Here is a 15591-nt window from a genome sequence, read left to right on the forward strand (position 1 = left end):
GGCACCTCTAGGCTGCTGTAGGAGCATGTTGATGTCCCTGGGAAATTTCAGCTCAGAGTGTTTCCCCAGCAACCCAGACAAGCAGCACAAATTGGATGTACAGATGGACTTAACTTGTATTTGATATGAAAATGTAACAGCAGTAAATGCTAACTCTTAAAAAACAAACATAAAAAAACAAAAAAAACAAAAACAATGAATAAACATTCCAGTTATTCAGTTTGTTTCAATATTCAATTTTCCTGAGAAACATGACTTTTCCCGCCTTGTCTGCACCACATTGCCTTCTTTTGCCCAAATTTCGAATCTCCCTAAAAAAGGAAAGTTTAGATGCTCATTCATTTACTGAGATGAACAGGAGATATTTGGAATTTCAGAGTCAATAAATTTGTGAACTTGGCTCTGCTCTGTAATGTGTTTCAGCTTCGCCATCATGGGCCACGGGATCGGGTTCTCGTGTATTGATTCAACCAAGCAAATCACACGCAAATATTATATATTCTCCCCCTTTCCTCACAGCTCGTCTGACTGTGAGTCCCAGCAGCTCTCAGTTCTTTAACGGAGACTTTGTGTCTCTGATCTGTGAGGAGGACGACAGCTCTGCTGGATGGACTCTGAGGAGAAACACAAGCAGACGACAGAGGACTCAGTGTGGAGATGGTTGGGGAACATCAGCTGGTTCGTCCTGTGACATAAACTACATCTACCCATGGGACAGTGGAGTTTACTGGTGTGAGTCCAGAGAGGGTCCCATCAGTAACATGGTTAACCTGACAGTCACTGGTAAGCTGAGTGTGTGGAGTTAGTGTTGATGAAGCTGTGTGTAAATGGATGAAATGCTGTAGTTTGTCTCTGTGTTGAGGTGGATCAGTGATCCTGCAGAGTCCTGTCCTCCCTGTGATGGAGGGAGATGACGTCACTCTGCTCTGTAAAACAAAGACCACTCCCTCCAACCTCCCAGCTGCTTTCTATAAAGATGGCTCCCTCATCAGGAAGCAGCCTACAGGTCACATGACCATCCAGCATGTTTCCAGGTCTGATGAAGGCCTCTACAAGTGTGACATCAGCGGTCATGAAGAGTCTCCATCCAGCTGGATCACTGTCACAGGTGAGCAGCTTCACTCTGATTAAACCTCTAATTTAATGCACATATTCACACTAACAACTACGATTTTCTCTTCAGATAAACCTGTACCAACAGCTTCACCCACCACAACAACTTTGCTCACATCCACATCCCTGTCCACCACAACAGCTCCAAACCCTGGCTGCTCCCGCTGCCATCCTAATTTCAGACTAGTCCTCCACCTGCTGGTGATCTGTCCATATTTGATCTCCACTCTCCTCTTGGTGTCTTTATATCAACACAGAGCCAAAGGTAACTCTGTGAATCATTCACTGATCAATCAATATGCTGATGATAAATTCCTCTCTTTGTTTAAACTCTGTCTTCTCTTGGCCCACCCCACCAGGCTGAGCAGGGACTGGATGATGACTGTAATTACAACATCACTGGCATCAACAAAGAGCACCACATCTGAACCTCTCTGCCTTAACTTAAAATTAAATGTGTTCTGATGTTTCGAGCTGTGAATCAATTGGTTGCTTTTACTCCATGTTTTTGTAATGATTAAGTTTTTTACAGTGTGTGAGAACATCTGCCAGCACAGACACCAAAAGTGAAGGAGGACGTGCTTTCTGACGTTTTTGGTGTACCAACCACATATAACTGATGTTTACTCACACGGTAACCATATTTTGTGTAAAATCAATAAACTAATTATCTTTGTTAGTCCGAAATTCTTCATGTTAAATTTGTGTGTGACAGAGGGCTGATGAAGACTGTGGTTTAGATGGAGCTCTGACTGAGGTATCTTTCAAAGTGGAGATGTGGAGGAGGTGGATTAAGTGAATTAGAGTCTAAAAAGGGAAATGACAGAAGAGCACTGAGATTTAAACCGTGCAGAGTGGCAGCTGATTGGCTCAAAAAAAGGTTAAAAAGAAGATGATTGACTAGAGTAATGATGTCAGTATTGAGACTATGGCTGTGTGCATGCAGAAGTTGCAGTAAGCTGCAGTACCAGCAGAGGGAGATATTTTATTTCAAGCCAACATGAAAATAGTCAATGGCAAATCTTTAAACAGACATTATCAAAACATTAAATATAAACACATATTAGCAGGCTAGCTTAATTGTTTCTGGCAAGTAAGGTCCCTAAAATGTAATCGTGCATTATTTGCTCACTTCTGACTACTTTTTATTGTAAATATATTCTTCTCCTGTCTGCATTGCAAGTTCTGCATGTGTGTCCATTTCACGTTTTCTCCCGGATGCAGTTGGTGGGTTTAGGTTTATTGGTGATTCTAAATTGCCCACAGATGTAAATGTGAGTGCAAATTTTTAAGCATTTAACCTATATGTTTAGGTCAAGTATTAGCCACAGTTATATCATAAGTTTATGCCACTTGTTGTTTGAGCATCTGTTGATGCATACTGCAGGGTTAATGTGTGTGTTAGGGTGCGGCTGCTGCTGTTATGTAAGTCACCTAAAGGAATGGTTATAAGGAAAGGTGGAGAAGATAGAACTAATGCTGCCATCTACAGACTGGGTGACTTAAACACACCGATCACACACTGAGTGTGGATGTAGCTTATGCACAGTTTGAGGGTATTGTAATTTACTTCACTGCATTTTCTTGGTGTTCAATAAAGTTTTTGAGTTTTTGATGGTGCACCAGTCTGAGCACATGATGAAACCTCAGATTCAGGGATATGATGGGGCCTCATAATTCAAGACCTTTTACTGTATGAGGCAAGAGGGGGGGAATTTGGGAGCACATTTTTTTGAGGAAGGAAGCTGTTGTAATGGTGTAACTCTGAGAAGCAGATGAGTGCAGCTGCCTTACTGAAATAGGGTTTTCTTTACAGCTGTCTTCACTACTACAGTTAGTAAGATCATCCTTAGAACGGAAACAAAGAAAAGTACATTTTGACATATAATGAATTTTAAATGTAAATACAAAGACTTAACATATCTTTCCAGCAGCTTTGACAAACAAACAAATAGTTTAAAAATATATCATAGAGCAGCAATACATCACATTTTATTATAGTCACTATTGGAACTTAGGATGCCAAAGTCAAAGCCTTTAGGTATGTATGTTTATGCACTAATTATATGTTGTTAACATCATTACAGTGCCCAGTAGATTTATTTAAAAAATGAAATAACATTAAATTAAATTAAAAATTACATTAATATGAAAAAAAATATTATTAAGATCACTAATAAAAAAAAGTCCTCTCTCAGTGTACGTCCAACCAAAAGGCAACTAACAAAACCACATGTACATCTAATAAAATATATAAATATTGAAACACTCCTCACAGGTGTGATATACTTATACAAATACTTAACAGCATTCATAGAATGGCTCTTCTCTACTATCCAATAATGTAAAATGCACCGTAGTTTTCCATATGCTTGGACAAAGGACTTATAACTGAATTTGTTCTCAGTGGAAACAACATCTGTCCTCATCAGCAAGTATTATCAGGAAAATTAATTATTTCAGTCACATAAAGAAAACATAATATAGTGAAAACCACAAACACATTACAATTCCTGATGGTTTGGGATGGAGTCAGCGTCCCGACCTCTATTGTTCTCCAGTTTGTCCCTGAGCGTGATTTTCCTCTGAAGAGGCTGTTAGATTTATATTCAGAGGGTGGGACATGTTAATATTAATTTTTCGCTTCAGTAAATAATGACTGTGATTGTTCTCATTGTTTTTACTGTACCTGTAACAGCATTAATTAAGATCTGTAATCTACATTTTGACGCAGACAAATACTAAAGTGTTTCTTCTGAGGGTTTGGAGACCGTCTGACACAGAGCTGCTCTTACACAGAAGAAATGTGCAGATGTGGAATTCAGCTGTCGTTCAGCCTGTAGATGCCCCAGTGTGGATTTACGCCATGTACTAAATATTTGACTTAACAGCCTCCATAAAAGCACAGTTATCTTCAAGAACGTTATTAATCTTCTTGGACATCAGCAGCTGTAAAGTGTCCCAACTAACAAGAAACGTTCCCACAACATTCTTAAATGTGTTTGGGAACATTCAAGGTTAAAAGAGGTTCTATTATTAAAAAAGAAAAATAAGTGTTACACAATGTTAGATGACATCAGTTAAAGAACATCATCATTTTTGAAAACCTGTCTGTCTACCTTGTGTTGGGATCCACGTTAAGGAGCCTCTGGCTCACTGGGTGCGTCAGCACTGAGGAATGTTTTTCTTTGACGTCTCAACACGACATTCAGACATTTCTGCACCAAGTTCAGTTCCAAAGTCGGGGCTGTATCAAGACATGAGGACTAAACCCCAATTCAACCAGACCCAGAACTGATCCAGAATTAAAACAGGACTACAACAGTTCAAAATCAGGACTACTTAGGACTTAACCAAGACAGAACAAGAATCAGAACTAGATGATAGTAGCACTAAAAATCATCATAGACCTGCACTACACTTATTTTTTAAATTCTCCCAAAGTACAATATTTAGATTGAGAAAAGTTTATAGAATTATTTAGCCTTGTTGTGCAAACAAGCCTGCAAAACTTAGTAAATATAGAATTTGAAAAATAGCAAACCTAAAAAGAAACACTAGGTACGAGATACATGAGTACCTATGATACGGTGATACTTTTGGTAAACAACCATTTGACTAACATTTGTGTCTCACCTGCTCTTGTTCATCTCTGTTCTGTCCTCATTCTCCATCTCCCCCTCTGTTCGTCTCTCTCCCTCTTTGTGCTGACAATCATCAAATATACAGTTGAAACCAGATATTTACAAACTCTTCAGATCAAAACACAAACACTTTTTTAATTGTAACATCAAATCAGACTAAATATTCATTTTTTTAGATTGATAAATATAAAAACATATTTGTTAACTTTAAGAGTAAAGAGAGAAACTATCTGTATTTCTTAATTGTAAATGGCACCAAATTGTATTCAAACTTGAGCCACACTTATGGAGCTCCACAGTTCTTTTCCTGTTGTTTTGGTTGACATCTCTTGATTTTCCCATGTCACAGAAACAGGCTCTGTGTTTTGCCTTATATGCATCCACAGCTGTGCCACCAATTTACTCACATGGACTCTACTAACCTATCAGAAGCTTCTTCAGCTCAGAATGGAATCATCTGGAGTTTTCTTATTAATTAACAATAAACTTAGTGTATATGTACTCCTAAATTTAATGAAAGTGATAAAAAAAAATAGACAGCTGTCTCTCTTTATTCTTACATTTAACTAATTCAAAAGATATTTCAATATTTATCTAAAACAAAAGTTTACTCTAAATTGATGTTGTACAGTAAAAATGTTTTCTCCCTAAAGTGTATGTAAATATCTGGTTACAAATGTGAATATCCTGCTGTGTACTGAAATCCCTCTTGTTTTACATAGAAATATACTGAACAACATACAAAGCATAACATATAAAATAACATTTACCTGAGTTTTTTCTTTGAAAGAAGCCTCTAATGTCCATTCTTATATTTCAGTACATAACTGAAACCGATTTAGTCGGGGAGGGTAAGAACTGAAAATATGAAATAAACACACGTAAGCTAAGACTCTCTAAAAAAAATAGCATTTGTTCGGCTTTTCATTTCGCCATTTGTTGATTCACTTGAAGAGCAAGTAACGTAATATTGGTGAAGTGATCAGTTTGATATCAATCTTTCGTGATGCACCGTCATATTTACATTATTTGTACAGTACGAATGATTTGCTTTGGTACCTGGTCAAACTTAAGCTCTCCTTAGTATGGCTGGCTCCGTCTCTCCAACAGCGCACACAGGCAGCAGCTGCCCCGCCCCCTCGCCCAGTCGCTTAGTGCCTGAGCTCGGATCATACCAATATCAGGGGGGATTCACGCACAGTCGTAAATTCCCACAGTGTGCACTATGTGCTTCGAATATTGTGTGTACTTTTTGTTTTATACAGTTGTCAGCCAGGCATCTAACTATGAAAAAATTACACTCCAAAATACCCCGGGCTTCTGACAAAACAACCCGGGCTTAAGCCCAGTAAGCCACCCCCACGCTCCGCCCCTGAATGGAGCTTTGAATACATGTTAGAAACACAGGTGAATGTTTCCTCACTCAAATGTCAGCCTGAGCTACAAACACAGATCTGAGTGCAGAATGAGATCTGATTGGTTTATACAGACATGACAGTTTGGCAGATTTACTTATGACCTCTGAGTAACAGCCTTTAAAATGCTGCATCACTAACAATAAGTGAACCTTTCTAAATTGTTTAAGCACACATTCAGAGCCAGCAGGAAGTAAAACCACAGAGAAAGAAGAGATCTGATCAGAAGACGTGACTAACATCTCTGTGGACCAAGCTGTGTGTGGAAAGATTGAATCTATGTCTGTTTATCTCAGCGTAATCTTGAATGAAGCTGGAGCAAGTTCACATTTAAAACATGTAACACGTTACAGTATTCCTCTGTGTCTTTATAAACCTGTACAGGTTACAATGTCACTTGTAATGGAGCTGTAAACCACATCATAGACACAGTGCCAGTGTTTACAGCATCTGTTTGTAGAAGCAAGCTCCTTGTGCTTCAGTGAAGTTGAGTCTAATCTTTAATTTTCAGCTGCTTTTCTGCTTCCAAGTGGTTGAAAAAATACACAAACAAAAAAAGACAAAAGCAAACAAACCATGACAGTACTTTAATGTCAGATATCTGAACTCAAACAGAATCACTTCAATACAAAACACCACAAGTTAGCGTTAATACATTCGCAAACATGTCAGGCTTTGTACACAGTTAATTTCCACGTTGTAAACATATACAGTATAATAACTTCTAAGTTTTGTGCTTCTCAATCCACTAAATCAGCAGTTCTCAAATATTTTCTCCTGTGTCTCATTTCAGGAACTGAATCATTGTCAATTAATCTTAAAAAAAAAAATAATGATGGAGATTACATTTTATTCCCAGGTCACAGCATCAGCAGATACTTGTTTGTTTTTGCACAAGCAGAGACTCAATGTTTACTGCTGGACTACAAACATGTGGAGTTGCAGATTAAAGGTTTTTATCAACAGGAAGCTGTTTTTGTTCTAGTTTTTGGACAAACTATGAAAAAAAACAAAATCAGCCATTTTTATCCTGGTTTCCAGACTCTGTCAACTGTGAAGGAGTATAAGCTTATGCTAACAGGCAGCTGGCATCAATAAGTGTTTGAGAGAGGAGCTATTAAAATGAAAAACAGCTTCCTGTGGACAGAGACCCTTACTCAGACATAATACAATCACATTAAAGATAAAAGGCAACAGACTGAGACAAATGGCTGTATTTTAACCTGTCTATACAACCAAAATGTACAAAAACAACGTTACAGAAAGCCTAATTTGATCATGGTTAAATGTTACTGAATTGCTCTTAGTCTGGCTCATCACCTGGGACCTGTTTGTCATGGGAGACCCTACCAAGAGCTGAACGCTCCAGACAACTCAGCTCCCAGGATCGTCTGAGCTCACAAACCCCTCCACCACGATAAGGTGGCAATTCAAGGAGGGGGACATGCCTTGAATCCAACATGCCAAACACAACTCAGCTAATCACACATGGCCTAGCTTAATGAGTGTGGCATGTGTCAGAAAAAGACATGTAAAATAAAATTCCCAGCTTGGGAAGAAATTACTGAAAACAAAAAACAGTGAATCCGGGCAACAAACTCTGGTCCTCTGGTTTGTTTGGATCCTGTTTTTTGCATCTTCTGTAGATTAATATGATCGCAACAGCAAGCAGCACAGCAACAAGAAGTGACACACTGAGCATCACTCCAACAGATTTTCTTGTCTGACCTGCAGGTGAGAAACAGGTGTGAGGTGTCAGCTGTCAGGTAGGTGATGAGTGAAGAACAGAACAGAATCCATTTCCTCTTCAAACTGCTGTCAGACATTATCTACTGCACTCTGATCACATCACTCAGACCAGCTGCTTTCTACAAAGTCTCATCAACAACATCTTTAGAAACAAACATCAACAACCAGGAAGCAGCTTCACCTCTGATCACTCACACACTCAACTCTACTCACTCACCTGGAGGATCAACATGAAGGTAGATGATGCTGATGGGGTGAGACTTCAGATGAGCTCTCTTCCTGCGGTTTGTTCCACTCATGAAAACACGACACTCGTATGTACCAGTGTCATTAATCGTCACATTGTTCAGAATCAGAGACACGTTTCCACCCTTCATCTGTCTGTCCTGCAGATCCACCCGGTCCTTAAAGGATGGATGCTGGTTGAATAAGCCCAAGTGTCCATCCCGGTAGAACAGGACATATTTTGTCTCCAGCTCAGGTTTGCTCCACTCTAGGCCATCGATGGTTTTGTTACCATCCAAAACTTGACATGGCAAAATGGCATTTTCACCGAGCACAGCAGTAATATTTATCTGTCCTGAAAGGGAGACAAAAAAGGAGCAAAGGAAATGTTGATTTTTACCCCAGCCAAACAGCGCAAAGATCAACAGTCAGAAACCCCTGAGCTCAGCTGAACGGGACCAGAGTGTCCATTTGATACACTTATAATAACCCCAGTTTATGTTAAATAAAATACATAATACAAGTAAATTTCAGGTGTAATTGAGGTATATAACACATTTTCACTACAAACTTCAGTGTTTCAGGTGATGTACATTAAGCCCAGCATCCTCCAGGCCCCTAAAACCTCCTGTAATCATTAGTAAGTGTCTATTGGTGCCATTTTTAAAAACAAAAATCATGAAAACCTTTTAGGAATGGAAATAAAGACCCCAGCAAATGTCACTTAATACATTTCAACATGTTGAGCTAATATCTATCCATAAAATAATATGTATATACTGTAAACCACCGACTGTTGCCTAGTTTGAGCTTTCTTTTTTTTAAACATGTTTTTGTCAGTGAGATTGAACTTGCTGAAGTCTAAACATGCTTTACTTATATAAGACGAACAGACAGCACTGAGTCACTGTCTTTACTTTAGCTATGTACTCACATCCTAATGGCTTATTTTAAGTAGGAAAAAACCTCCGTCCTACAGATAATAAGTTATTTCATCATTAGAGTCAAACATAGGCTTAGTGCTTGGTGACAGTGTTAAATTAAAGTAAAATTGGCTCATAAATATAAAATTAAATATTCCAAACTCTCACTTCAAACTGAAACGCTCAGGCCGAGGCATTACATAACAGTGAGGTGACGTCGACGCAATAGGGAATAAGGAAGTGGTTCTCAACTGTGCTTATTAAATAAGAACTACTTTAACACACGTACACTGACATTTACCGAACTAACCTAAAAATATTTCACTCAAGTGGGTCCACAGTCATTTCATATATCAGGAAACAGCTGAACTCACTAGCCGAGGAAGACTTGATGAAGATGGCGAACACCAAAATCAACCAGAGCCAAACGGAAGACGTCGCACCAGACATCTCAGCTGTTCTAAAAACTGAACAGAAAAAAAAGAAGAGATCAAACCTAAAACATAAAATGATCCGTTTTCGTGTGTTTCCATTCACTTTACTGTCTTTTTAGAAGAATCATCTAGAAAAACGTCACACAACAGGTGTCACGTTGACATAAGGTGTAAAAAACGCCACAAGTGACACAGAGGTTTTCATCATATGTTAAAGTCAAATTAAAACTGTCAGTAAACCAAGAACAAACCTTTCATCCAATCCATAAATGCCACAGTGACTGAACGAAGTGTTCCTTAGTTTTTATTCGCTCACACTAAGGCGTGCTCGTGATTTTCTTGTAGGCAGGACCTACCGCTGTCCTCAGGTAGCGATCCCGTAGCGTCCTGAATGTTCTGGAATCTTCCAGGTGAACCAGCAGCCGCAACTAGGCAGACAAACTGACTTTTATCTTTTGTTTAATAATTGTACTATAAACTAAACATGTTTCCACTTGTTAGCAGCCTATAATCAATTACTACTTAAAAATGTATAAATGAAAACTGTAGGACAAACAGAAAGTAAACAAAGCTCAATAAATGACTACCAAAGTAAAACAGGAAATCACAGCTGAGGTAACAGATAATCAGAGTATTTTATTGATCCCCAGGGGAAATGATGTAAACAGCTATATCCAGAAAATGAAAAGAAGAGTAATTATGCAAAAGCATAAACTTTTGCACAAGTATTTCCTAATTTGGTCAAATTTGCCTGATGATGGACATATTCATTAAAACTTTAGGTATCTAAATACTGGGAACCAAGTGCTTTGAACAAGTTCTGTGTTTTTATAAGATAAGATAAGACTTTATTGACCCCACAGCAGGAAAATTTGTGCATTACCTCAGCTCAGGTACAGATATCAGAAGAAAATAGAAATAAAATACAAACAAATACAAAATATTAAGATAATACAGTATATGAAACGATAGCATAAATAGTATGAGATTATGGACAGAAGTTTGTGGAAATGCAAGAAATAAATTTAACCTTTCTTCTTCCTCTCTTCTTCAACTACTATTATTATATAAGTAATAGATATCTATAAGTATATACATGTACATGCACACACTAATATATATATGTATACATATACATATACCTGCTCAGGCAACACGTCCATACATATAATAGGTGCATTATGCATGAAGAGGTGACCGTGGATGTCCACAAAGTCCAGTGACTCATAACATCGTGATTGAGGAGTTAAAGAGTCTAACTGCTGTCGAGATGAATGATCTGCAAAAGCGCTCCGTCCTGCAGGGAGGGTGTTTCAGTCTCTGACTAAAGGAGCTGCTCAGCACACTCACAGATTCATGCAGAGGGTGATGTGGGTTATTCATGATGGATGTCAGCTTTACTAACTTCCTCCTCTTACCAACAGCCTCCACAGACAGAGGACATCTTAGCATGGAGCTAGACCTCTGCACCAGTTTATCAGTTTCGCTCCTGTCCCTGTCCACACATCCACTCCCACAGCAGGTCACTGGATAGAAAAAGGCAGATGCTACCACAGTGTCATAGAATGTCCTTAACAAAAGGATCTCAGTCTCCTCAGTGGTGTCGACTCTGCCCCTTCTTATACAGGACGTCTGTATAAGAACTCTTGAGCCACGATGACCCAACAAGTTTCAAGAGGAGTTTCTTTTGGTATCTCCGGGGGGGGAAAAAGCCCCTTTGGATTTCTCTTTGACCCACTGTCTTATTTGTAGAAATTTGAAGAAACTTTGTCCGGGAAGTTTGAATTTTTCCTTTAGTTGTTGAAAGTCAATAAATGTGTCATTATTGTATTAATCAGCAGCAGTTCGAATATTTCTGTCCTTCCATCCCCCCAATATTGGGTCGGCAATGTGATGAGAGAGATCAGGGTTGCCCCATAGGGGTGTTCTTCTAAGAAAAGAGATATTTAATTTCAGAAGCGAGTGAGATTCCTGCCAGGCGCTGAAGGTGTTAAATATTATCAAATTGTTTGTAAACTTGGATAGACATTTTTTGTACCTAAAATGGAACATATTTTAATAGTATGGGGTTCACCTCATGTTGTTCTATTGGAACCCATCTAACCTCACTCCTCTCTGCACGTAGCCAGATCCAAACTGATCGGTACTGGGAGGCAAGATAAGTTCCTACAGTTTGGTAAATTAAGTTCTCTCCTTGAATATGGGGCCTGCAGAGAGGCTCGCATCCCAGAACCCAACCAGACGGCCAACACCTCCGCCCAGCCCTGATGGCTAACAGAGAACGGGGGTGTGTGAAGACCCCAAACCTCCCTCCACCTGCTCATATGTAGTGTTGCTGCGTGCTGTTCTAAATTTAAAACACGGGAGAGCAGCAGGTGTCAGCACAGCCCCCCCTGGAAACCCTCAATGTCTACATGGATTTAAAATTGAGATGGGCACCAGCGCCAGAGATGATTTTCAATACACAGACTGTCCTCTGGATGCTGTGTAATGTGCCCACCCAAAAGGCCCTATATGTATGTGTTATGAGAGTGTGAGAAATGTGGATGTCTAAGTTGTGGAATAAAATTGAGGCACAAGTGGCCAGAAGGGGACAGAGGGAGGACGCCTCCCCTGCACCCTGGTGACACACCTGCACCCCAAGGCCCTGCATGTGTGGGTGGGTGTGGTGGTGCAGGAAGAGGGAGTCAGTTCTCCCTTCTCCAATTTTGGCGATTAAATGCAGTTTAATGCAGGCACAGGTTTAGCTCAGTTGGCTGAGCATGTATGTAGTCATATATCACATGGCTGAGATATATGCAAGACATATATATATATATATATATATATATATATATATATATATATATATATATGTATAGATATATATATATATATATATATATATATATATATATATATTTTTATATATTACATATACATATATATATATATGTATATATATATATATATATATATGTATATATATACATATATATACATATATATACACATATATATATGTGTATATATATGTATATATATATACATATATATATGTATATATATATACATATATATGTATATATATATATATATATATGTATATATATACATATATTAGGGGTGCAACGATATTCGTATCGATATTGAACCGTTCGATACAGTGCTTTCGGTTCGGTACGCATATGTATGAACAATACAACATTTGTAATTTATTTTATCAATTTTCCTTCTGATGATGCTGTCTGTGTTGAGCGCTCAGTGAATCTGTGTTCGACTACTCCGCCTAGGCTGCACTGTCGAGCGCAGATCCACTGAGCGCTCAACACAGACAGCATAGTCAGAAGGAAGAGAGCAGGGCAAGCTAGCGAGACAGAAGTTAAGCTCTCCAAATTGAACCTCATTCAGATCTGGCGTTTGGAATTATTTTGGTTTTCATGTGACGTATGACCCTGAAGGTAAGCGAGTCATGGACTAAAGTAAAACAGTATGTTGGATGTGCCATGCAATGCTCAATTACATTTGTGTGAACTAGTGTGTTAGCGCAGTTAGCTCGTTAACGTGTTTGCCGTCTAGCCTCATGCACGGAGCGATCGGCGGTAGCTCGTTAACGGAGATTTGCCGTGTTGTGGCGTTAAGGTCATTTCAACGAGATTAACCTGAAAGCACTAGTGGGAACACAACGAATATGACTGCACATTTACGCCGACATCATCCTAGTGCAAAGACAAGTGGAAGCAGACAAAAAAAAGCAAGCATGCTACTAACTTTAGCCGTGTCATTTAGACAGCTGTTAGCACATGATTCTCCTTATGCTGCTGAGAATATAGCCCAGAAAAAGCGGATAGTATAGCTTTTATTTTGGAAAGAGCCATTTCTCTGTAATAAACTCTCTTTTCCAAAGATGAGTGATTCCTCAATCAGATACAGGGCTTGCAATATCACTAGCCCGACGTCCCGGAGCTAGCGATTTTTTCAGTCGGGCTACCAAAATCTATCTCTTCCCTGCCCGTCGGGCTATTGTAGGAAAAATATATGTCAATGCTTTTGCATTCTTTCAGAAATGTAGCTGGGTAATTATGTCATTGGCATCGGTGAGCCACTGTCAATATGTGACATATTGAAATCGCGTTTGAATTTGCGCTTGTTTTTTTGCTTTCACTTTGCAATCGTGTGAACTGTGTATAGTGAGCGACAGCACTGATCTGTGAGTGATGATAATTTGTGCACCAATTCCTCTGACATCGTCTTATTAATCGTTAGCTTACTATGCAAACATGACAAGTGAAATCTCCCGCAGCAAGCTTAAACATGTGAGAGGTTGATCGCGCAGAGAATCGCTGAGCTTATGTGAGTGAGCGTGTAAAAGCATTTCAGTTCTGCTGAGCCAAATAAGACAGGTCAGGGTGAAGAAGTGACAGCCAAAGAAAAGCTTACCACAAAACGGAGAAGTTATGACAAATCAGACTATAAGGCAAAAAGAAAGTGCAGCTTTATGGTTTCATGGACAAAAGAATTTCTGTGGCTGCAATATGATGAGCTAAATAACCAGGGCTGCACATAAGTGGTCCGCAGGTGCGCATTCGCTGTCAAAATAAAAAACACGCACAAGGGTTAGGGTTAAATTTAAAAACTGTACTTTTGAGTTAAAATATATATTTATAATTTTAATAAATGACAAATTAAAAATGCATGAACATTTTTTTGTATCGAAAAATATCGAACCGTGACACCAAAGTATCGAACCGAACCGAACCGTGAATTTTGTGTATCGTTGCACCCTAACATATATATATATATATATATATATATATATATATATATACATATACATATATATATATATGTATATATATACATATATATATATATATACATATACGTATATATATATATATATATATATATATATACGTATATATATATATGTATATATATATATATATATATATATATATATATATATATATATACTATATATATACGATATAATATATATATAAGTATATCGTATATATATATATATATACGTAATTATATAGATATATATCGATATATATATATAGACGTAGATATATATATACTTATATATATATATATATATATACGTATATATATATATATATACGTATATATATATATACATATACGTATATATATATAAGCAGATCAAGCTCAGCTGCCTTGCTGAAATAGGGTTTTCTTTACAGCTGTCTTCACTACTACAGTTAGTAAGATCATTCTTTGAACAGAAATAAAGAAAAGCACATTTTCACATATAATGAATTTTAAATGTAAATACAAAGACTTAATATATCCTTCCAGCAACTTTGACAAAGAAACAAATAGTTTAAAAATCTATCACAGAGCAGCATTATTCTATTGTAATCACTATTGGAGCTTACAAAGTCAAAGTTTAGATATGTATGTTTATGCACTAATTGAAATAATGTACCAAAAATTGGTTTTGATGGTTTCATGTATGAGATTTGCATCCAGTTCTTGTCCTCCTGTTTGGACAAAGTATACCATATTTCATGGACAGGACTTGTCTTTGTTCGCTCCCTTTGGCTTCACACACACACACAGATTATTTGTTCCAATGATCTATAACTCTACATACTTAAAGTGGTGGTTTGTCTTCAGTCTGGGTTGTTGAACTACAACAGTTAATGAAGCCTGGCTCACCTGCTGATGTTGCCCTGCTTGTTCCTGAGAAAGCTATGTTGTTGTTTCCCCCCCTGCAAAACAAAGGCGTGCTGAGAGAGACTTCTTGCAAAAGCTTCTCTTTACCTGTTACCTTGTGATTAAAACTATTGTTCCACTTGTCTGGAAGCAGCTGCAGAGTAAAGCAGACAGGCTTGCAACTAACACGTAAACAAATATTTCAAGTAGAATGAAAAGCTGCTGTGTCACATGACTTCTGTTCAAACAAAAGGTGGAATGTATACATTTTGCCTATGAATTCGGCTTTCTAATGGCTCCTTTAGATACAGTCATGTCTGAACTCGAGCTGAATTTTTCCACAATGATATAGACACACAATATGTTTGGTGTTTTGAATAAAAGTGATAAACTTTTTTGTGGGCTGATTAAAAGCTGCTGT

The 15591-nt window shown here is 38.0% G+C and overlaps 2 protein-coding genes across 2 annotated transcripts; one reads left to right on the forward strand and one right to left on the reverse strand.

Moving 5' to 3' along the window:
- The first annotated feature begins 433 nt into the window (after positions 1-433).
- LOC120736365 (Fc receptor-like protein 5) lies at positions 434-1931 on the forward strand. Its single transcript, XM_040036408.1, has 5 exons — positions 434-450; positions 557-783; positions 863-1108; positions 1184-1378; positions 1473-1931. The coding sequence occupies exons 1-5, from the start codon at positions 434-436 to the stop codon at positions 1475-1477; spliced, it is 690 nt and encodes a 229-aa protein (XP_039892342.1). The 3' UTR covers positions 1478-1931.
- Positions 1932-6744: 4813 nt separating this feature from the next.
- On the reverse strand, positions 6745-9986 carry LOC120736336. Its single transcript, XM_040036381.1, has 4 exons — positions 9755-9986; positions 9444-9536; positions 8139-8501; positions 6745-7900 (listed from the first exon to the last, which is right to left on the reverse strand). Exons 1-4 carry the CDS (start codon positions 9768-9770, stop codon positions 7734-7736), a joined length of 639 nt encoding a protein of 212 aa, XP_039892315.1. The 5' UTR covers positions 9771-9986; the 3' UTR covers positions 6745-7733.
- Positions 9987-15591: the final 5605 nt, after the last annotated feature.

Source organism: Simochromis diagramma, unplaced genomic scaffold, assembly GCF_900408965.1.
Source record: "Simochromis diagramma unplaced genomic scaffold, fSimDia1.1 OVJJ01000703.1, whole genome shotgun sequence".
NCBI lineage: Eukaryota > Metazoa > Chordata > Actinopteri > Cichliformes > Cichlidae > Simochromis > Simochromis diagramma.